This window comes from Pinus tabuliformis, chromosome 7 (genome assembly GCF_031772625.1).
Source record: "Pinus tabuliformis cultivar Carrire ecotype Pingquan chromosome 7, CPIR1, whole genome shotgun sequence".
Classification (NCBI taxonomy): domain Eukaryota; kingdom Viridiplantae; phylum Streptophyta; class Pinopsida; order Pinales; family Pinaceae; genus Pinus; species Pinus tabuliformis.
Window position 1 is genome coordinate 1,805,606,791 of NC_142293.1, and position 24,027 is coordinate 1,805,630,817.

Below are 24,027 nucleotides of genomic sequence, written 5' to 3' on the forward strand. Positions count from 1 at the left end.
CACATTGTTGTTTTGCATGGTGGCGAGTAAGGTTTTCAATTTTATTTTTGAACCATATCCAGGGTTCAAAGAATAAATATTTAGGAGTTTATTTACGAATTTATAGTTATTGTTTTGAGCATAGCAATGGTTACCAATTTATTGTAAATAGAATTTGAAGAGAACTAATTTCAAGAATTGAATCCCATCCATGGAAGGACAGAAGGGCTTTCGTCTCCACTTAATTTCTGATTCATTAAACCCACTATTATTAATTCATTAAATCATTCCCTCTGAAATCAAATTTTATTTAACTTCATACATTTATTCAAAATTTCTCAATCCTCCTTTTAGAATTGAGATATGAATTACTTTTCTAAATTTTTTATTCTCATCATTATATAACTCACGAAGATAGGGCTCAAATGATTTTATTCACATTAACATGAGTCCCTTCTAAAACCTAATATTTTATATTATCTCCATCCCATAATGTCAAAATCATTACACGTATATTTCAAAAGAAGCAACATAACTAAAAGGTTTACCCCTACCCTACATTCTTGAGCTTCAATCATCTGATGAGGACCTCGACCCTACATTCTTGAGCTTCAAGCATCTGATGAGGCTTTATTGCCATGCATAACATGTAGATTAAATTTGTAGTTATAAAAGCACAGGCTCAATGACGGTTGTCATGACCAAATTCTTTATTTCATAGTTTGTAACGCTGAAGCCATCTCTCAGAATGTCAAATGCATGTTTCTTGGAAGTGATTGGAACATTGCTTTCAGGTCTCAGATACTCCCAATTTAGTTCTTCCTTGAGTAATTTGTTGACCATGGAGTTGATATGATTGATCACATCTTTCTCTGTTGACTCGGGATTCTCTTTCATATAACATGATATACACGAAGATTTTTCTCCACGGCTCCTCTTAGCTTGCACTTTCCATGCCAGTGAATCGTTTATCCAACTCTAAATTAGAACCAATCAAGCAATCGAAAGAAAAACGCCTTCCATTGGATTTAATAGAGAGGGTCACAGGAGATACCTGGTAGCTGTGAATGTGGCATTTTAGTGGGATTCTCATGTCCATTGGATTTCCGAATATTTGGGGAATCTGTAATCGACTTAAGCTCAGAAAAATAGTTGTGTATGTATTCTTTATTATTGTACATACGACCTTTCGGGTATAGCTGAGCATGTGTCGGCCTTGAGACTTTTCTACTTCTCCTTCCATTTCGTTAACGTTTTCGTAAAGCACCATATAGACTCCTTTCATATATTCTGGAAGCCACTCCGTCACAGAGGATGCCACCTGATCATATAAACACAAATTTTGGTCAAGTAAATTAGTTCCTAAAGATTAATGTAGCGATGAAGCTTACATTCATCTAAAAGTCTTTGAATTGGTCATCGCTAGTACAACCTCTTAACTACCACTCTGAAGAGTTCTGTCTCATCCATCGTTCCAAAGGTGTCGTAAATATCGTCAAGAACCATGCCAAGATGACTTATTTTGGAAAATCCAAGTCTGAGCGAAGAATGTTGAGGTTCACTATCAATGCAACATGCCAAAGTGTAATATTCCACATGACGATGTTGAGGGAAGGTCGTTTGAGAGAAACCTGAATCTTTCCACCCTCTACACACAAAGTTCATAGATTTCACGTTATTTTACAGTCGACCACTCAAATCCTAGTTTGTCTGCTAAACATATATTATCCGATGACATAACTCATCACATTACCTGGAGAGAAGTTTTAGCTCTTGTTGTTGTGAAGAGTGAAACATATTGAACTCCAACTTTGCAAGTTCTAAAAGTTTTTGGGTCTTCATATTTGGCGTCCTGGAAACAAACAAATGTAACAAACATTAATAGAAAATTTTACAAGAAATCTAAATTGTTAAGATAGATATTTTTGTGAAATGCAACAATGTCCCATGGCTTAATTGGAAAAACAACATCAAATGGCCTAACTGTGTCTGTTTATATATTCAACTTCATTGTGTTAGACCAGAGCATACATAACTCACAACAAATTCATACTCAGAGACTTAGACAACAATACTAGAGAATAATTCACAGAGACAGACAAATGGAGAAACAACAAGATTACTCAGTCAGAAACAACGGAATAGATAAAACAATCACTGGAGAACATAAATCACTTTGCATTACATAACAAGCTTGGGCCTTGGCTTGCTTTCCTTGGCCAGAGAAATTACAAATTTATAGAGGCAGAAGAAGGATCTAGAATCCTGTATGTGATTCAGATGGAGATCTGGAATGATCTAGAAACTAATGGCAGTGTAGAAAGATCTAGAATCTTGGAGATCTAGAAAGATCTGATCTAGAAGGATCTAGAATCCTGCATGAATTTGGCTTCACACTTAACATTCTCCCACTTGAAGCCAAATAAGAGTCATCAAGTTAAACCGAGTCCTACCATGCCTCTACATAACTTATGTTTATTTCGTGGTAGAATCATAGTGAGCATATCAGCAGGGTTCCTATCTGTATGGATCTTTTCCAAGGATAACTATTCTTCCTCCAACACATGCCGGATCCAATGGTACCTTAAGTCAATGTGCTTGGTTTTTGAATGAAATGTTGGGTTTTCCGCCGAGTGAATGGCACTCTGACTATCACAATATAGCACATACTTGTCCTACTTTATTCCTATCTCTCCTAAGAATCACTGCATCCACAACATCTCTTTACAAGCTTATGTTGCAGCTATGTACTCTGCTTCTGGTGTAGAGAGGGCTACTATTCTTTGTAGCCTTGACACCCAAGATACTGCTACAGCTGCAAATGTATAGAAATAACCTGTAGTGGACTTTCTGGTATCCATATCTCCAGCCATATACGCATCTGTAAATCCTTCAAGCACAATCTCATCATGACCAAAACATAAACAATAATGACTAGCACCCTTGAGATACCCCAAAATCCATTTTACTGCTTGCCAATGTTGTTTTCCTGGATTGGCAAGGAACTTACTCACTATTCCCACTGAATATGCAATGTCTGGTCATGTGCATACCATGGCATACATCAAACTGCCAACTGCTGAAGCATAAGGAATCTTGCTCATCTCTTCTTTCTCCTTGTCATCATTAGGACATAATTCAATACTCATCTTGAAGTGGGCTGCAAGGGGTGTACCAACTGGCTTGGCATCCTTCATATTAAAGCTGGAAAGCACCTTCTTGATATATTTTTCTTGTGACAGCCACAACCTTTTGTTTTTCCTGTCACGCATAATCCGCATGCCCAATATCTGTTGTGTTGGTCCCAAATCCTTCATTGCAAATTTTCTATCCAAATCTTTCTTTAACCTATTGATCTTATTCTTATCATGCCCAACAATCAGCATGTCATCCACATATAACAATAATATGATATAATTTCCTTGATCATACCTCTTGATATAGACACAATGGTTAGCTTCCAACCTCTGAAAACCATGTTCCAACATGAATGAATCAAATTTCTTGTACCATTCTCGAGGTACCTGTTTTAACCCATGGAGACTCTTCTTCAACCTACAAACAAGGCCTTCTTTGGCTTTTTCTATGAAGCCTTCTGGTTGCTCCATATAAATTTCTTCCTCCAATTCACCATGAAGGAATGCAATTTTTACATCTAACTGTTCATATTCTAGGTCTAAAGTAGCAACTAGACCAAGAATGACTCTAATGGATGACATTTTAACAACAGGTGAGAAAATTTCAGTTAAGTCAATACCTTCTTTTTGGGCAAAACCTTTCACCACCAGCCTTGCTTTATACCTCTCCTTCTTTTTGTCACCTTCATGCTTAATCCTGCACACCCATTTGTTTTGTAGAGCCTTTCTACCTTTTGGGAGGTTTACCAACTCCCAAGTTTTAGTTTCCTGCAAAGAGTTCATTTCTTCTTACATTGCTTTCTTCCATTCTTTACTGTGCTCAACTTTACAAGCTTCTTCAAAACAATTAGGTTCACCTTCATCAGTCAACAAAATATAGTTTGAAGGAGGATGCCTTTGTGAAGGCTTATGAGGCCTAGAAGATCTGCGAACCAACTGTGGTGGTGCATTATCAGGTAGAATCTCCTGTAAATGTTCCCGCAAGATTCCTTCTTCTTGTTGTTCATTATTTTCCACTTCTTGTTCTTCATGCTCCTGAATTTGTTGTTCATTTTCTTGTATTGGTGGTATGTTTTCCTGCTACTCTTCAAACCTGTCAATAACCTTCTTGACCTCCAACTCACCTACAATCCTCTTGAACATTTCTGACTCATTAAATATAACATCCCTGCTTCTAATAATTTTATGTTTGACTGGATCCCATAGACGATAACCAATATTTTCATCCGCATATCCCAAAAAAAATCATTTCATAGATTTATCATCTAGCTTAGTTCTATTTTCTTTGGGAATATGTACGAATGCTTCACATCCAAATATTTTCAATTGACAATAATCCAAATTCTTACCAGTCCAAACTTCTTCAGGGATACCGCCATCCAAGGCTATAGTTGGAGATCTATTTATGAGGTAGCAAGCGGTCCTGACTACTTCAGCCCAAAAATTCTTCTCCAAACTGGAATTGGACAACATACTTTGCACCTTTTCCATAATGGTGCGATTCATCCTTTCTATGACACCATTTTGTTGAGGAGTACCAGGCACAGTCTTCTCATGCTTTATGCCAAACTTGTTACAATATTTCTTAAATGCATTTGAGCAATATTCTCCACCATTATCTATTCTTAAACACTTCAGTGATTTGTTAGTCTCTCTTTCAACAGCAACATGGAATTTTTGAAATATTCCAAACACTTCACTTTTATTTTTCATAGGATATGCCTAAACCTTCCTGGATGCATAATCTATGTATGTTACAAAATATGATGCTCCTCCCAATGATTTGATGTTATCAGGCCCAAACACATCTGAGTGTACCAATTCTAACACATTTTTCTTTCTGTCATGGCCACCTCTAAGGAAAGAAATCCTTCTTTGTCTACCATATATACAATGCTCACAAAGATCAAGATTGTAGGATTTCAAACCTGGCAATAAATTTTTATCAACAAGGATTTTTAAACCCTTCTCACTCATGTGACCCAAATGCTTATGCCACAAATCTGCTGAATTTCCTTGTTTCGTGACAAAAGCGAAATCTGATTTTCATATCAGTGTCTTCAATGTGTATAATGTCCCTGTCTTGGGTCCTTTGGCCATGACCAATGCACCTTTGCTAATTTTCCAGCCTCCTTTCCAAAGCTTGTCAAATAGCCTTCATCATCCAGTCATCCCATAGAGATTAAACTCATGCACATTTCTGCTACATGCCTGACCTGTTTCAACAATATATCTTGTCCATCTTTCATCTTGATCTGGACATCTCCCACTCCAACAATACTGCAAAAATGAATATTCCCCAAATGCACTCTAGCATAACCATCGAGATTATATGAAACAAAACTATCTTTGCATGGGGTTACATGGTGAGATGCCCCAGAGTCAAGGATCCAATCAAAGTTACTGCTAGATGTATATACACATGCATCCTCTATTGAAACAGTAAACAACACATCACCATCTGTGGCTACAGTAGTAGTCTCACCTTCATTTGTGCTAGATGACTTGTGATTTTTACTAGACAGTCTCTAATCCTTTTGTCCTTTCTTCCAGAATCGACATTCTTTCTTCATGTGCCCAGGTTTGCCACAATGAAAGCAGATGATTCTGCCTCTCCTTGATTTTGATTGGCCTCTCGATCTTGATCGCCCTTGCCGGCCTCGATCCATTCTCCTACCACGATCAACTAGAGCTATAGCCTCTCCTTCCTGGTTTTCTGCAATTGACTTTTGTCACAACTCCTCATTCATTAAACTGCTACTGACATCATCAAACTTCAGGGCCCCTGCAGTCATTGAAGTGCTCATAGCTAGAATTAAATTTCCCAACTGTCTGGCATAGAACACATTAGCTTGTTTGATGTCGTGTTCTTCTCATATAGATCATGGAGCTTCTTCCATAATCCTTCTGCCATCTTTTATCCAGACACATTGAAATAAACATTCTTTGCTGAATATTGGCGGATTGTTGCAATCACCTTTCTATCTAGTTTATTCCACTCTTCATTTCTCATTGATAAGGGTTTCTTTGTTGTGCCCTTAATCGGCAAATACTGATCCTTTAAAATCAGTATATCCTCCATCTGTGATTTCCATAGGGCAAAATTAGCCCCGCTCAACTTCTCCATATCTGTAATTGTTGTCTCCATTTTCAATCAAATTCACGCCACAAACACAAAAAATCCTCTTAAAAATAAAACTTTAATTATTACTCTTTAAAATTTAGTAATAATGACCTTCCTCCTTTTAAAATACTTTTTTCAAAATTCCTGCTTCTTTTAACCTTTTCACATTTCACGCATACATATGTTGGTTTGAGAAAAAAAAAAAACTTGACGTATACGTGCAAGCTTGATGTAAAAAAAACTTACGAACACCACGTTTCAACTCCAAACTCCACGGATCTCCACGTTTCAAACTCCAGCAACATGTTTCAACATAGATCCATGACCTTGTTTTTCTTGCAGCAACTGCCTTTTAGTTCTAGTGTTCCTCAGCTATTTTCTGGACAGATCCTTCAATAGCTCCAGGGGTAACAACCAACGTTTTAACGAATGCTATCAGAGTAAGGCGATGGCACTAAGCGGCTTGCATAGTGGGTATTCGACCCTAGCTCTGATACCAGTTGTTAGACCAGAGCATACGTAACTCACAACGATTTCATACTCAAAGACTTAGATGGCAATAGCAAAGAATAATTCATAGAGACAGACAAATGGAGAAACAACAAGATTACCCAGTCAGAAACAGCGGAACAGATAAAAAAATCATTGGAAAATAGAAATCACTTTGCATTACATAACAGGCTTTGGCCTTGGCTTGCTTTCCTTGCCCAAGGAAATTACAAATTTATAGAGGCAGAAGAAGGATCTAGAATCATGTATGTGATTCAGATGGAGATCTGGAATGATCTAGAAACTAATGGCGGTGTAGAAAGATCTAGAATCCTGGAGATCTAGAAAGATTTGATCTAGAAGGATCTAGAATCTTACGTGAATTTGGCTTCACACTTAACACATCGAAATCTAATAAGGTTTTGGAATTTTCTCCACAGAGGTGGATCAAATCTTTGCAAATAGAAACGGTTTGTTACATGATGAAATCATGGACCTGCAAATAAAAGGGGTCATGTCCAAATACGTCGATGTAGTTCCTTGCTTCCAATCTTGGCAAATTTATATGCCAACTATATTCCAGAATGTACAATATCTGCCAACAACAAAATTTATATTGTAAAAAATAGATCGCAACATATGTGTAAATTTATATTGTAAAATACAGATCGCAATAGATCGCAGAATCTTGTATACGGTTAACAGAAATAGTTGTTCAATTTAAGATAGGAGGATATTATTATCTTATATATATGAATAAGCATGAATATGAGGATTCATCTTCTTACTGATTAGCTGAGGACCTGCAGTGTATCTAGTTGTTTTGAGACATATTTTTGTGGGATGGACATATTAGAAGAAAAGCTATGTAAATGAAAAATTTCCTTTTAATGAAAACGAAATTCGTTTTTTATTTTGAAAAACAAAAAAGAGAATAAGTATGAGGATTGCAGTGGAGCAAATATTGTAGAAAATATATGAAGATGGGCAGGTGGAAAATACTGGAAAAATATATGAGGATATGGAAAGGGCATACATATATAAAAGAGAATGGATGGAAAGAAAAAACTATAGGACAAGTTTATTGAGTTGCATGAATTGCTAGGATGACTGTTTTAGGCCTAATTGTCTGGATGATTATTTTAGGTCGAATGGTCAGTATGACCATTTTTTGTCAGAATTTGGACAATTTTTTTCAACAAATCTTGCGCAAGGAGTGTTTAAATCATGTTTTTGAAGGTGGAAAGGGATTAGCACCATCAAAAACCAGTGGAGCACCCAAAATATTGAAGTTTAATAGCTATAACTTGGATTTACAAAAATCCTACCGAAATTTATTAAAATATTACAGAAATTTTCAAGATTTTCAAAGCAAAAAAGAAATTGGAAATGGATTCAGTACCATCAAAGACCTCTGGAGCACCAAAAATATTGAAATTTAACAACTATAACTTGGATTTACAAAAATCCTACCGAAATTTATTAAAATATTACAGAAATTTTCAAAATTTTCAAAGCAAGAAAGCAATCTGGTTATACTAGGACAAAAATATATATAAAGTTGGGGATGAAAACAAAACATATGAAGGGAAACAATATTGAAAAATATATAAGGAGGTGGTGAAAATATTGAAAAAAATATGACAGAACATCTGTTTATTCCTTGAGAAAAGTAAATGTACAATTGAGATACTGGAATAAATAATGATGACAACGCTGCGATGACTTACCTGTAAACATAATCCAGAGCTGATTTTATTTCACTTTTGAAATGCCTATCGATTCCCAAACGTTCAATGCTGTAGACTACAGAGAGGCGCATAAGGAGATCATTGCAGGGGGTGATTAATTCTCCATCTTTAACCGAGACTGAATTTATCATCTCTTTTACTTCTCCAATAAGTTTCTGAGCACGTTCATGGTACGAAGTTGCCTGGCCCACCCATATACATTCAGTAATGTAAATAAAAGGAATTTCAATTGTGAGCGAAGAAGGAATACACAAAAGAAAAACTTCAAAGATGAAAATTACCCCATAAGGAGTTGAGAGGGACTGTATGAAATTATGGTCCCAGAGGTTGGAATTGTTAGGATATTCCGACACATAGGAAATAGTTAAGTACAACTTGGTCTAGTATAAAGTTAGGTATAGAGTTAGGTAAAGTGTGTTTCTTTACTATGTACATTTGTAACTTACAATCTGACGGTTCATTCTCTCCTCGATATTACCGGCACTTGATCCGTGGCTTAACACCTGATTGGTCCATGATCTCTATTTAAAGAGCATGGAGGGTCATTTGTAGGTTAACCATTCATGAGAGAAGCTTATGTAAATTTTCATTCTTTTATTAATAAATTTCCTGAAGTGGCCGCGTTGGCTCAAGCCATGAACTGTTTCCCTCTTTGAGGGTTTTAACCACGTCAAAAGTACTGGTGTATTGATCTACGATCTGTTTGTGGGCGGTGTCCTTTGGTGTTCTATCTGAGGAACTTACCCTGTAAATTCCTACATGGTATCAGAGCTATTTGAGGGCCGCGTCCGTTGGTGATCCAAATCTGAAGCCGGTAGAACTGCATCCGACTACCGTTTCCTAGATCTACTGTTTCTGGCTGCTTTCGGGCCAAGAGGACTGCTCTGTTGTGTTAGGAGCATCTGTTCCAGTGAGGAACCCCTTTCATTTCATGCGAAAAGGTTTCCGGTAGCCCAAGCTGTGTCATTCTTAAGATCTGGAGGTATATAGTGTTTATTTGCAGTTTACAGTTATTTTCTCTCTGTTTATTTCGATTTTCGGTTTATTTAGCTTTTTTTTATTACTAGATCTATACCTTTCATTTCCGCGTATGCTCTTTGCCTTGCGACTATGTGCGATCTGGGCAAATCAGAAACAGAAAGGAAGGATTTTTCTCATGCGTATGCTCTTTTCCGCTGCGCCTTAGTGTGATCTCAGAAAATCAGAAACATTGAGGAAAATATTTAGTTTCCGGCTAAAGCTAACTTCGAGCCACAAGGTTCGTTTTTTTTTGTATGTCCGTGTTGGGTTTTGTGTTTTTTGTTTTGTAGGGAAAAAGAGCTTTCTCAAAGCAAGCACGCAACCCAAAGCATCAACCCCCCCCCCCCCCTCTCTCTCTCTCTCTCAAACTTTTTGTATAGCTCACTTGGTGCAAAGCTAATTTATGAGAGTATAGGTCTTGGGTTCAAGTCTCCATTTTGTGGGGGCGGATTTTTCATTTTCGCACATTCCCGCACTTTGTCGGTGACTTCATCATATTTTCTTCAAAAAGCCATAATTTCTTCATCCGGAAGCCATTTTCAGAACCGTTTTTTTTTTTAAAAGGCCTAATTTTTCGAGATCTTTCCATTGAAACACTTAGTTTCAGCATCTATAGCTTTAGTTTTTTTTTAAATGGAAAGTCCATGCCAAGTTATTCTTGACAGCACCAACTACTTCCAATGGTGGTCCTACATTGTGGATTTACTTAGAAGTAAAGGTATTTACAGAATAGCCACAGGCCAAGAGACCAACCGAAAGATGAAGACAAGTCAGCTAAATGGGAGAATAGGCAAGACCAAGCACGTGGGTTGATACGGATGTCTATTTCTCCAGATCTTAGATTCCATATTGCAGAACTTGATACTCCTGATGAAGCAATGAAACAGATTACTAAAGTCTTTGGAATTAAAAATGAACTTAAAGCCCATCAACTTGAAAATGAATTGCTTACATTGGACCCCAATAATTTTTCTTGCATTGAAGATTTTTTGTCCAAGTTCAAGACCCTTAGACTTCTCTTGGAAGGTGTTAAGGCTAAGAAAGAAGATAGTAGCCTTATCTACTCCATTCTTACTAAGTTGGGACCAGCCTATTCTATGTTTGTTTCCACCTTCCATTCTACAAGGGAAGCCTTCATTTCTCAAGGACAAGCCTACAAGTCCCCTTGCTTTGATTCCTTTTGTGATTATTTAATAAGAGAACAAGAAAAACTCTTACACCTTGGTCTTCTTCATCTTGGAAACTCTTTTAAGAAAGAGTTAGCCGTCCAGTAGAAACCAAATTCAAAGAATCCTAAGAAGTCGTATCCTAAAAGGAATGGTCCTAAACCAAACAAGGGTCCTAAGCAATTTCCGCCTCAAAATGAAAAATCATTTCAACAAAATGATAAGACAAATAAAAACAAATGGAAGAAGACTGATAGACATTGCAACTTTTGTAATCGAGATGGCCACTTAGAATCCAAATGCTTTAAGAAGATGGAAGCCTTGGAAGCAGCAATGAAGAAGCATAACATCCATTTGGAGCAATCTTCAACTTCAACTTCATCTTTAGGAATGGCACTTTCTGCATGTGGTTGTCAAGCATCTTGATCTGGCTATGCACTAAATGTATCTTCTTCTTCTCATTCTCATGAGTGGCTCATTGATTCTGGAGCTTCTTATCACATGGCCAAAAACAAAGCCATGTTTTCTTCTTTAAATGATTGTAACACCAAAAATATATATGTTGGTGATGATAGATCTCTTAGTGTTGTAGGGACTGGAATTGTTCATCTAGACAATGGTCAGTTTAATGATGTATTATGTGTTCCAACCTTATCCTGCAACCTTCTATCTGTATATCAGATAACCCATTCAAGTGAAGGTAAAATCGTTGAATTTTCACCTCACGATGTTGTAATTAAGGACCTAAGAGATCCTAGACAGATTTTAGCTACTGGCATTGCTGATGATTCTACAAGGTTGTATAAGTTTCACAACTTTGGGTCATCAAATCTTCCCTCAGTATTTGTTGCTCATAATGATGAAGTGAGCAAACTTTGGCATGAGCGATTTGGTCACTTAAACTATCGCTCTCTTCAGAATCTATGTAAAGAAAATATGGTGACAGGTCTTCCAATGGTATCTTGCAGAGATGGTGTTTGTTCTGGATGTGTACTCAGAAAACATCATTGGGATAGTTTTGAAAAACGTGCCTCTTGGCACGCCTCAGCCCCTTTACAGCTCGTGCATAGTGATTTATGTGGTCCACTTCCAGTTGCTTCATTCTCTGGCTACAAGTATTTCTTAACTTTCATTGATGATTTCTCCAGACGCACTTGGGTATACTTCTTAAAACTCAAGAGTGAAGTATTTAACATGTTCTTGGCCTTTAAGGCCTTTGTTGAAAAACAATCTGGACATCAAATTATTAAGCTAAGATCTGATAATGGCGGAGAATATGTTAAAAACACATTCATCAACTTTTGCATTGAGAATGAAATTCAAATGCAACATACTGTTCCATATACTCCACAACAAAATGATGTAGCTGAAAGGAAGAATCGCACCTTAAAGGAAATGGCTAATTGTATGCTTCAATCTAAGGGACTTAGTCTTAACTATTGGGCGGAAGCAATTAACTGTGCAAATTACATAATAAATTGCACTCCTACTAAGGTTTTAAAGAATATCACTCCAGAAAAAGCATGGAGCTCAATCAAACCAGATGTAAGTCACTTTTTTGTTTTTGGAAGTGAAGCATGGGCCCATATTCCAGATGAGAAACATAAAGCTTTAGAATCTAAGAGTGAAAAATGTATTTTTGTTGAATATTCTGAAGATGTCAAAGGATATAGACTTATTCCACTTAAGTCCAAAAATGTTATCATTAGAAGAGATGTAAAGTTTGCTGAAAATATATTGGCCTGCGAGCCTAGTTCGGTAGATGTGCCACCTCTCCCTATCTCTTCTACTTTTGAAAATATTTCTTCTTCAGATGATGAAAGCGAGGATGAAAATCCTCCCCCACCTTCTCAGGATCCTCCTTCAGCTCCTCAACTTCCAAAATGGGTCCGTGCTACTCAGGATGCAACAGGTGATCTTGTCGGTGATCCTACAGATCAGTGACGTACACGTTCTCAATTCGAGAGAGCCTCTTCTTTACTGGCTCAAGATTCAGTGAATTATGATCCTGACACCTTTGCAGAAGCTTCAAGCCATCCAGATTGGGAAGCAGCTATGAATGAAGAATATCATTCATTATTGGCAAATGATACATGGGATCTTGTTCCTCTCCCAAAGGGATGAAAACTTGTTAGATGCAAATGGGTTTACAAAACCAAGTATGGACCAGATGGGAAAGTTGATAAACATAAAGCTCGTCTTGTTGCTAAGGGTTTTTCACAAGTTGAAGGTATTGACTATACTGAAACCTTCTCCCCTGTTGCCAAAATGAACTCTATCCGCCTTGTTCTTTCCCTTGTTTCCTCTTTCAAATGGGATGTCCATCAGATGGATGTTAAATCCGCCTTCTTGCATGGGGACTTGCATGAAGAAATCTATATGGAACAACCTATTGGCTTTATACAAACAGACTCCAGCCTTGTATGTTGGCTTAAGAAATCCCTTTATGGTCTCAAGCAAGCTCCTCGAGCTTGGTATGCCAAAATGGATAACTTTCTTTTAGAAAATGGCTTTTCTAGGTGTCATTCTGACAATACTGTCTACACCAAGAAAGTGGGCAAGTCTCTTATCATTCTTGTTCTTTATGTTGATGATCTTATCCTGACTGGTAGTGATCCCAACCTTATAAACCATGTGAAGTCTAGCCTTAAAAGGAAGTTTGAAATGACAGACTTAGGACACTTACATTATTTTCTTGGTCTTCAAGTCTTGTAATCCAAGGAAGGTATTTCCATTTCCCAATCCAAGTATTCCTGTGATATTCTACGCCATTTTCCCATGGAAGACTGTAAGCCAGCCCCTTCTCCCTTTCAATCTGGAGTCAAAATTTCAGTCACTTGTACTTCTCTTGAAGTTGATGCTACCTTATACCGTCAACTTGTAGGAAAACTTTTGTATCTAACCCATACTCGTCCTGACCTTTCCTTTGCTGTTGGCCTTGTTGCTCGGTTTATGCAAAACCCACGTGAAAGTCATTGGAAAGCAGCTAAAAGAATACTTCGTTATGTTCAAGGTACAGTTCAGTTTGGGATTCATTACAATGCCGAAGCATCTCCTCTATTGGTTGGTTTCACTGATTCCGATTGGGCTGGTGACCCTGATGATCGGAAATCTACTGCAGGTTATGTGTTCACTCTTGGTTCAGGACCTATTACATGGGCTTGCAAGAAACAAGGTGCCATTTCTCTTTCTTCAGCAGAAGTAGAGTATCGTGGTGCCGTAGAAGCTAGTAAGGAAGCCTTGTGGCTTTGTCAGATCCTGTCAGAGTTTGGCTTTCAGCAGCAGCATCCGACTACACTTTGGTGTGATAATCAAAGTGCCATTCAACTATGCAAAGATCCAGTCCAACATCAGCGCAGCAAACACATTGAACTGCAAATGCAATTCATCAGAAAGATCATTCATGACCATGTTCTTGAAGTGCAATATTGTTCAACAGATGATCAAGTTGCAGACATATTTACAAAGGCTCCCACAGAGGCGAAGTCCACTAAACTTCGATTTATGGTTGGAGTTTAGGAAGTTGTCACTAAGGGGGGATAGGCTCTAGTGCCTCCTTCCTTCTCCTATTGTGTCATATTTGTAAATCCTTCAATCCTATCCCAAGTTGTTCTTAAGGGGGGATGTTAGGATATTCTGACACATAGGAAATAGTTAAGTACAACTTGGTCTAGTATAGAGTTAGGTAAAGTGTGTTTCTTTACTATGTACATTTTGTAACTTACAATCCGACGGTCACGATATGTAGTGATCTGACGGTTCATTCTCTCCTCGGTATTACCGACACTTGATCCGTGGCTTAACACCTGATTGGTCCATGATCTCTATTTAAAGAGCATGGAGGGTCATTTGTAGGTTAACCGTTCATGAGAGAAGCTTATGTAAATTTTCATTCTTTTATTAATAAATTGCCTGAAGTGGCCGCGTTGGCTCAGGCCGTGGACTGTTTCCCTCTTTGAGGGTTTTAACCACGTCAAAAGTACTGGTGTATTGATCTGCGATCTGTTTGTGAGCGGTGTCCTTTGGTGTTCTGTCTGAGGAACTTACCCTGTAAATTCCTACAGGAATGATGATTGGCTATGCGTCTCTATACACCATCATCGGATATAGAGATTGTCTGACACATGCGGATCGAAGTTGAGATCGTTCTGCTGACGCCCTTAACCTCACTAGGACTCACCAACGATTCGTGCACAGGCCATCTGGGAGCTAGCGATGCGATAGAAGCCAGATTCCTACTCAATATGTGATAAAAATTACAAGCTTGATGGGCAATCCTATGCAATCCAAGTGCATTCGGGGTTTTCTAGGGTGCTGAATCCATATATATAGTTAAAAAACTAGTTTAAATAACACAAATCAAGATTTCACCTTAAATTTTTCCACTGGATTTCGGCAAGGAAAGTTTATTAGGATTAAGATACTATATATAAAAAGAAAAAAAAATTAAAAAAATTATTTTAAAATTCATTAGGATTAAGATAGTTTATGAGAAAGATTTTTTTTTTATTTTGTTGATGTATTTGGTTTTCTTCTATGAAGGGCTCACAATAAACATTTTCAGCGCTTCGCTAAATAGATTATCTCAAGAGCTAACTGCTAGAATATCATGTTGTCTTTAAAGTTGTCTTCTAAAATAAAATGCTTTTCTGTTTTCACTTTTTCTGAAAAACAAAAAATACATACTGTTTCTTACCACACTTCATTTAACCTTTACCATAACATTAACAACTGAGTTGACGTGATGCATGTGGGTTTGAGCTCTGCAACACTCGGCTCCTGCTTTGAAACCTGTGAGATCCGCATTCCGCACGATCTGAAGACTGTGAGCATGCCCGCTCTTTGCGAACTCTGATCCCTGTGGGCGTGTCCGCCGAGGGCTTCGCTTCAAGCTGCAGCCGATCGGGTTGGACCTGCTGGCCCTTCATGGAGGAGCCGACTCCCCCCCCAGGGGTCTTCCTCCCCTCCTCTGCCTTCCGCCGCTGAGGCCTTCAGATCCTTACTGGACTCTCTGCCCAAGAAGAAATGCGTGGAAGCTGCTAACTTCATGAAAAAGCTATAAGATATCCTCGAGATCTCCCTTCCGCCTGAAGGTCCGATTCAGGTAGCCTTATCCCTGGTAGATCATGCTTTGGTCGGTTAGTTTATAGGTCTTTGGCCTTCCCCAAAATCAACGAAAAATTGGGTCGCTAGGAACTGGGCTCCTCTGATAAAAAATAAGGTAACCTCTTACTTCCTCAGAAGAGGATATTTCTCATTTGAATTTTCTGAAAAAGAGGACAAGGATCTCATCTTCAGGAATGGCCCCTACTTCATGGGCCCTCAAGGTCTGTATCTAAATAAATGGATGCCAGACTTCGATCCGACGGTGGATGTGCCTTCAACGGTCCCAGTGTGGGTAAGACTCCCCAATCTTCCTGTCCACTGTTGGAACTGGGAATCTTTGAAACATATAGGAAACACTCTTGGGAAATTTATAGACAAGGCCAACAACAAAGATCAGTACGATTGCGCCAGAATTTGTGTGGAGGTAGATCTGGAGGTCGGACTACCAGAAGCCATCAAAATAATTGTAGGCCCCTGGACGCATGTACAGAAACTGGACTATGAATAGCTGCCGTTCAAATGCTGGAAGTGTCACGTCTACGGACACTTCGCCAGAGACTGCCCATCTAAAGGGGTAGAAGAAAAAGGGAAGGAATAAGGATGGAATCAGGCAAAGCAACCCAAAAATTCACACAGGAAGAATGCTAATGCAACTACAAAAGCTCCCCAAGCGGGCACTGCCCATAAACCATCCATGGAAAGCCAAGGAAATAAATTTGAGATCCTTGGATCAGAAATCATGAACATGCAGGAGACAAAAGTCCCGAAGGAGATCTATCCACCTAAATCCAAAAGTGTACCAGAAAGATCCAAAGGGAGGATGTCAGAAGAAGAAGAGGAAACCCAAGAATCCGAGGAATCGAAGGAAGAAGGGGAAATAGGCCGATCACAGTCTACCCCTAGAAGATCTACAAGAGGGCGCATGTCAACAAAGGAAAAAAGAGACCAAGAAACTTACAAGGACAAGCTCCAAGGCAGCCAGCGAATGCTAGAGAAACTCCTAGCTAAAACCCCAAAGATGAAGAGGATCCAAACCCAGAGCTCCAAAGGAGCTCATCACAGCAAAAGTAAATGATGAAGATAGTCTCCTGGAATTGTAGGGGAATGGGCACTAAAGCTAAGGAAGAAGCAATGAATAGTTTAATAAGACTGGAAGCCCCAGACATTCTTCTCATCGAGGAGACTAAATTGGAGGATTCAGCCTTCCTCCAGGCAAGCAAAAAATTTTGGAAAAAAGACGGAACACAAGCAACCTTTGCCCGTGGAGCATCGGGTGGACTTGGGTCGCTCTGGAATCCAAATAAGTTCTCATTAATCTCTGAGTCCCTGAACACTCATTGGATTTTGTTAAAAATGCAGCACTTAGAATCTAAGGAAATTATTTTCCTGTTCAATGTATATGCTCCTAACAATGCAGGTGAGAAAAAATTATGCTGGGACTCCATCAAAAACTTGGCAGATCTAGAGAATCTGGAGAATATAATCATAGCCGGAGACCTCAACCTCACCCTCCTCTCATCAGAAAAAAGAGGAGGCAGTATCGTCAGGGATCCGGCAAGAGAATTAGCGAAAGATCTCATGCAAGATTGGGATCTGATAGACATTAAGCCGACTACTGGCAAGTTCACGTGGTCAAATAAGAGAGTTGGCCCGGGTTACATAGCGGCAAGACTTGACAGATTTTTGGTGCAAAGCTCCTTTTTACTTCTTGGACTAGAAGCCAGAATGTGCATTCTTCACAGCAGCGTATCAGATCACAAGCCTATTAGCCTAGAGCTACTTCCCCCCAAGGATCTGGGGCCTATTCCTTTCAGATTCAGCTCTCTCTAGACCAAAGAGATAGATTTCATGGAAAAGGTCAGAGACTGCTGGAAAGATCCAGTCAAGGGATCAGCTTTTTTTGTTTGGGAGGAAAAGCTAAGAAGGGTTAAAGCCATGCTAAAAAATTGGGCTAAGACCCTGCCCAACCCTGTTGTGGAAAGGAAAAAAATACAAATCACTCTAGAAAGTCAGCATCTACACCTTGAAGCAGCTGAAATCACTAAGGATGAGTTGGATAAGGAGGCCAAGCTTCAGCAAAGTTTCCATAAGGCCTGTCTGGCAGAAGAAGAGTATTGGAGGCTCAAGTCCAGAAGTCTTTGGCTCAAATCTGGTGATAGAAACTCCTCCTTTTTCCATAAACAAGCCCAAGCCAGGAAAGGCCGCAATTCCATCACTGAAATAAAAGAAGACAACTGCATACTGAAGGACTTTGCAAGCATAAAAAAGGCAGCCTCAGAACACTTTGAGAAGCTGTATAGGGAAGATCTAGGAGCTGGGAAAAATGACATTCTGCTGGACGCTGTCCCTAGTCTTATCACCTCCAAGATGAACCAGGCACTTGAAAGCAAAATCACGCAAAAGGAAGTCAAGGAGGCCCTTTTCGCAATGGATCCCGACAAAGCTCTGGGACCGGACAATTTTACGCCTAGATTTCTTCAGACCTGTTGGCAGATTGTTGAGAAGGAGTTCTTCAAAATGATTCAAAAGTCCCAAGACTGTTAGAAGATAGGAGGCTGCACAAATTCAGCCTTTCTCGCCCTCATTCCTAAAGAGAAAGGAGCAAACTCTTTCAGCAGATTTCACCCAATCTCCTTATGCAATATTGGGTACAAAGTGATAACCAAAGTGATAGCTAACAGGTTGAAAAGAATTCTCCCCAAAATCATTCCGGATAATCAAGGTGGATTTATTCATGGCAGGCAGCTGGTGGACAACTTCGTTCTAGTTGAAGAGGCGATTCATTCTAGCCTACACCGAAAGGAAAAAGGTATCGTTATTAAATTAGATCTAGCAAATGCTTTTGATCGTGTTAGACATAGGTTTTTGTTTGATGTGTTGCAAAAACTGGGGTTCGGTCAAAATTTCATCAAGTGGATCAGAGCATGTATTTCAGAGCCTTGGATTGCTCCCCTGGTGAATGGTAGGGCTGCCGATTTTTTCAAAGCCTCTAGAGGGCTGAGGCAGGGGTGTCCCCTTTCACCCCTCCTTTTCGTCCTTCAGGCCTTTGTCCTCAGCTTTTATCTAGATAAAAAGTAGCAAGATCAAGACATCGCTGGTCTGAGCATTGCAAGAGGGGTAAAAAGCATCAACCATGCCCTCTTCACTGATGATACATTACTGTTGGGGGCTGCTTCTCTTCATTCAACTATTAAATTCAAAGAAGTTCTGGAAGAATACTGTAAGGTCTCATGCAGCTTATTAAACAATGGCAAATGCCACATCTACTGTTGGAATATTCATGCTTCAACTGCTAGCTCCATTGCGAGATGCCTCGGATTTGCAGCCTCAACCTCTTGGTCCTCATTTAAATATCTTGATCTGCCTATCTTTCACAAGAGGGCCTTGAGCAAAGATTGGTATCCTCAGCTAGAAAAATTCAAAACAAAATGCAAGCCTGGGGTTCCTCTTGGCTCAACATTGTCGAAAAATCAGTTCGCATTAAAGCAGTGCTCAGCAGCCTTCTGTTATTCAAATCCTTTGTTATCCTGGTGCCTGTGGGAATCATCAAAAAGATGGAGGAACAAATCAGACAGTTCTTTTGGAAAGGAGGCAAACAAAACGAGAAGAGAATTTCACTAGTCAATTGGGAAACAGTCACTAGACCAATACAGGAGGGAGGACTGAACTTCAAAGATCTCAGTGCTCAAAACCTTGCCATGGGAGCCAAATTGATTTGGAAAATAATAGCTCCTAATCCAGGTTGGGTACAAGTTGCACTGTGGAGGAAATACTTCAGAGGAACGAGACTGAGATGCCTGGATCAGCCCAAAAATCAACTCAGAACTCCTTTCAGCATGTTCATCAATAGAATTGGCTCGCTGATAAGAAATCACTCCTTCTGGATACCAGGAAATGGAAAACGTATCCACTTGTGGAACGACAGTATCCTGAATAGACCTCCGCTGGCAGAATCGAGAGACATGACAAAGCTGAAACATTGGATGTCAGATGCTAGCATCAACACACTGTGGGACCTCTCGAACTGGAAGGACGATGCTTGGACGGGCTAGAAACAGCTTTCAGTTCCTCCCGACTTGCAATCAGAGCTGGCAACGCTCACCACGAAGATGCACGGGCTGGCTCCTATTCATGCACGCAGGTAGGATGTGAGAGGCTGGGGCACAAATCAGGTTGGCTAGGTGGCAGCTCGGGGATACGTTAAATGTCTAGAGCGACCCTACGTGCCTCCCAACCCTGCCCCCTAGATAGGCATATGGAAAATCCCTTCTATTCCTAAAGTTGACCACTTCTGTTGGCTTCTCTGCCATCAAAAGATTCTCACTGAAGACAGGCTTCAGAAACAGGGCTTCTATGGGCCTTCTAGATGCACGTTGTGCAAGGAAAACTCAGAATCCGCCTTCCATCTCATGATCGAGTGCAAGTTCACAGCTTCTATATGGCAGGAGCTTCTTATTTCCTGGAATTACAAGTTCATCTTCCCCTCCTCAATTTCAGATTTGTTTGCGAGCTGGATGGCCAGATATCCAGGCTCAGTCCCAAAAAATAAAACAATCAGGACAGCGTGGAGTGCTCTGCCAAAATTCATTAGCTGGCAAGTCTGGCTAGAAAGGAACAGAAGGATATTCAGGAATAAGGAACAAGACTATAGAATAGTTGCCAACTCAGTGAAAACTCAGCTAGTTGAGTGGCTGGAAGACAAAGGAGATGATTCAAATCTAAGCCAGCAGGACATAGATTTGGGTACTGCCCTCAATTTCAAGTTTCAAAAATCGAACAGCTCTCCGCCAACCCTCAAAGAATGGAAAATCAGGAAAAACGAAGAAGAGTTTCATTCCTGGCTGTCCAATCAATCAATTCCCTCTCTCTTCTTTGATGGGGCAGCCAAAGGGAATCCAGGAATTGCTGGAGCTGGAGGGCTCATCATAAACCCAGATGACACATCTTCGCACAGATTTGCTTGGGGATTAGGCCATTCCTCAAGCATACAAGCTGAAGCGATGGCCCTTTTTCAAGGAATCAAACTCCTCACAGCGCTGGGCCTGGAGGAGGCAAATGTCTTTGGGGACTCCCAGGTTATCATCAAAGCAATGGCGACCAATTCTAATCCAGCTGATCTGCAGTTAGCAAGGATAATTACAAGGATCAAAGGCATGTCAAAGTCCCTAAATCTGAAATATTTTCATGTTTTGAGAACCAATAACAAAGAAGCAGACATTGAGGCAAACAAGGCAGTCCATTTAGCTGTCGGTACTATTCTCAGAGATAAGGAAATCCTTTGGGAACCAATCCCCTAAAGAGCCATGTTTTATTGCATTCTTTTGCAACAGTTTGTTTGTATCTTTCAGCTCGGGAAATTAGCAGCAGAAGTGCACTATATTAAACGTAAAAAGAGGACCCTGATTAGAGTAGGCATTATATTCCTCTTGTTGGAAAGTTAATGAAATCCCATAACCGTTCTTGTAAAAAAAAACCACTGAGTTGACGAAAATTAATCTTTAACTTTCCAGATTTTTTTTTTTAGACCTTTTTCAAAACATTAATAACTAAATTGATGAAAATTAATCTTTAACTAAAAACATACAATCATTAAAACCCATCATCCAAATCATCGTGTGGCATCTCCTTCTATCGTATTCTTCGACCAAACAACGCTCTAAAATCTGACAAATCGCTTATCGCATATTCACCGACCAAGTCAGTAAGCGTCCAACTATCCACACATGTTCAATAAATAAATAGAATACACCTCACGACGAGCCAATCACTCGAATCCCTTTTTTTTGGAGGGCTAAAAGGTCTCTATCTTGTACTGTTGGTTGCTTCAAGAACAAATGACAAAGGGTTTCGTATATATTTTGAACACAAACATATTAAGTTGCATTGAAAAAAAACAAAAAAAAGGCATAATAAGTCTCACAGTTGAGCTCAGCAAGTTGCTGAAAAATTAATATGTCAAAATTTATTAATTATGAAACTAACGATACCGAAAACAGAGATGACTCACTTGAAAGAAAGATATCTCGATTTTATTTTTATAAGAAAATGGAGTAGTTATATATATTAATGATTTAAAAAAACATTTTATTCATTACAAGCCATTATTGTATTTCAATTTTATTCTAAAAAACATTTTAATATAAAAATGCAATAGTTATATGTTAATGATTTTTTCTTGTAATATGTTGTTTATAATAGAAAGCAGAAAAAAAATAATGAAAATGACAAAAAATAACAATTTATTAATTATAAGTAATTAGTATGGTTATATAAATTAAATAGCTGATCTTATAGGGATGAAAAACATTTGTACCTTACGATATATTTATCTCTTTCAAGACATTTAATAAAACATCTAACAAGATTCTTAACTATGAAGACCCTTAATCTGTAAATAAGCTTTGTTACAATGCCATGGCATACTAATACCACATTCCAAAAATACCATAACTTTGCTCGTATGACATTTTTTTAATTAAACTATTTAATTTAAAAGACAAAAAGAGCATAACTACTCATGAGATCAATCACAACCTTTGATTTGTGACCACTACTAGAAATATTTTAGAATATTATATGGAGGTTAAATCCTTACCATCCATCTAATAATTATTGATATTTAAATTAAAATTGTTGAAGTCCTATTTCAAAATAGGTACACCTATTCACATAATTATTCAAGCTAATCACACAATTTATTAGAATATAATAAATGTGGTGTATAAAGATGACGTGTAGTAAATCTAGCTAACTTCTCAAATATATAGCTTTTATTTATGAAAAGGTTGAGGCTTTTTCATAGATGGGCGTAGGAATAACACCACGTGTTATTTTTCATTAAGGTGTTAGGTCCCTATACTACTAGTGTAACCCCTTATTGTTATTAGTGCAATTTCCTTATTATATTGTTGTGCCCATGTAGTCCCCATATTGTTATTATTGTGCACCATAGAAGCCCACTATTGTTATTATTGTGCCCTTACATTATTATTGTTATGTCGGCTCTAATTATATTATGATCCCTTAGACTCCTATATATATAAAGGAGGTATTGTCATTTGTATCATCAAAGAATTGTTCATTTGTGTAATGTAAAGGAGGTTGCCCCCTTGAAGAGGCTGAATTCTAAGGCGTTGATCTTTCTTTTCTATCTTTTTATGAGGTACTTTCATAACATTTTGGTATCAGAGCTTTGGATTCTAGGGTTTCACTGCTCCAAACAAGTCATCATGGAATTTTCGCTATAACGGTTTCGTTACGAAGTTTCAAAAGCTAAAAAAAAAAAACCCATTTGAGAAGAAATCAGTCTGAACCTCGAGTCCGAATTTCAGGTCTTGTCTCGCTATATTTTCGGAGATATGATCCAAGGAAGTTAGGGTTTTTTGCAAGCTCTAGAATTTCCTCTCAAACATGTCATCGTGGAATTTTCGCTATAAAGTTTTTTCTATGAAGGTTCAGACTCTAAAATTAAAACCCATTTGATCCAAACGTTTCGTGAATCTTGGGCCCGAATTTCAAGTTTTTCTTTGCTATGGTTTCAGAGATAGGGTCCCAGACAATTAGGGTTTCCGCAGGCTCCCAAATTACATCCCAAATAAGTGACCTTGGGAAAATCGTCATAAATTTCTCTTTGAGCATCACATTGAAATTTCGTAAGAAGTTACAAAAATAGGATAGACTGTAGTTTTCTTTGCATTGGTTTCAGGTCGTAAGGTTGAAATAGTGACACATGGAACTTCGTACAAATTCGCTCTACTGAACTAGTCTATAATCAGGTCATCGTGGGAGATTTGATATAACTCTTCCTTGCAGAATCCAATCTTGATCATACTTGCGGGGTTAGAAAGAGGACTCAGAGGGCTACTATGGGATGCAATTTTAGAACTTGGAGATATGAAATTACAAAGTTAAAGTCATTTCAATATTGAGCTCCTAAAATAAAGAAAAAGGTGATATGAGGATGTTTGATGGCAAGGATCCGGTAAATTGGATACTATAGATGGAACAATATTTTGATCTACATGAGGTGCAACTGTTACAAAAGGTACGTATTGCATCTTCATATTTATAACCTAATCAATTTTTATGGTATAAAGTGCTTTATTCTCGTAAACCACTTGTTATGTGGTCAATTTTCAAGAAGGAAATGATACCACGTTATGAGGATACAAAGAGCAACACCTTGTTTAGGCAATTGATAAATCTCAAAAAAAGTGTTCAATGGCAGAGCACATTGAGAAATTTCAAAAATTGAA

General features: G+C 38.6%; 1 protein-coding gene and 1 pseudogene across 1 annotated transcript; one reads left to right on the plus strand and one right to left on the minus strand.

Moving 5' to 3' along the window:
• Window positions 1-645: 645 nt before the first annotated feature.
• On the minus strand, window positions 646-15,594 carry LOC149255578 ((R)-linalool synthase, chloroplastic-like; annotated as a pseudogene).
• A 415-nt stretch (window positions 15,595-16,009) lies between these two features.
• On the plus strand, window positions 16,010-17,602 carry LOC149255579 (uncharacterized). The gene is made up of 2 exons (XM_089455080.1): window positions 16,010-16,064; window positions 17,190-17,602. Exons 1-2 carry the CDS (start codon window positions 16,010-16,012, stop codon window positions 17,600-17,602), a joined length of 468 nt encoding a protein of 155 aa, XP_089311206.1.
• Window positions 17,603-24,027: the final 6,425 nt, after the last annotated feature.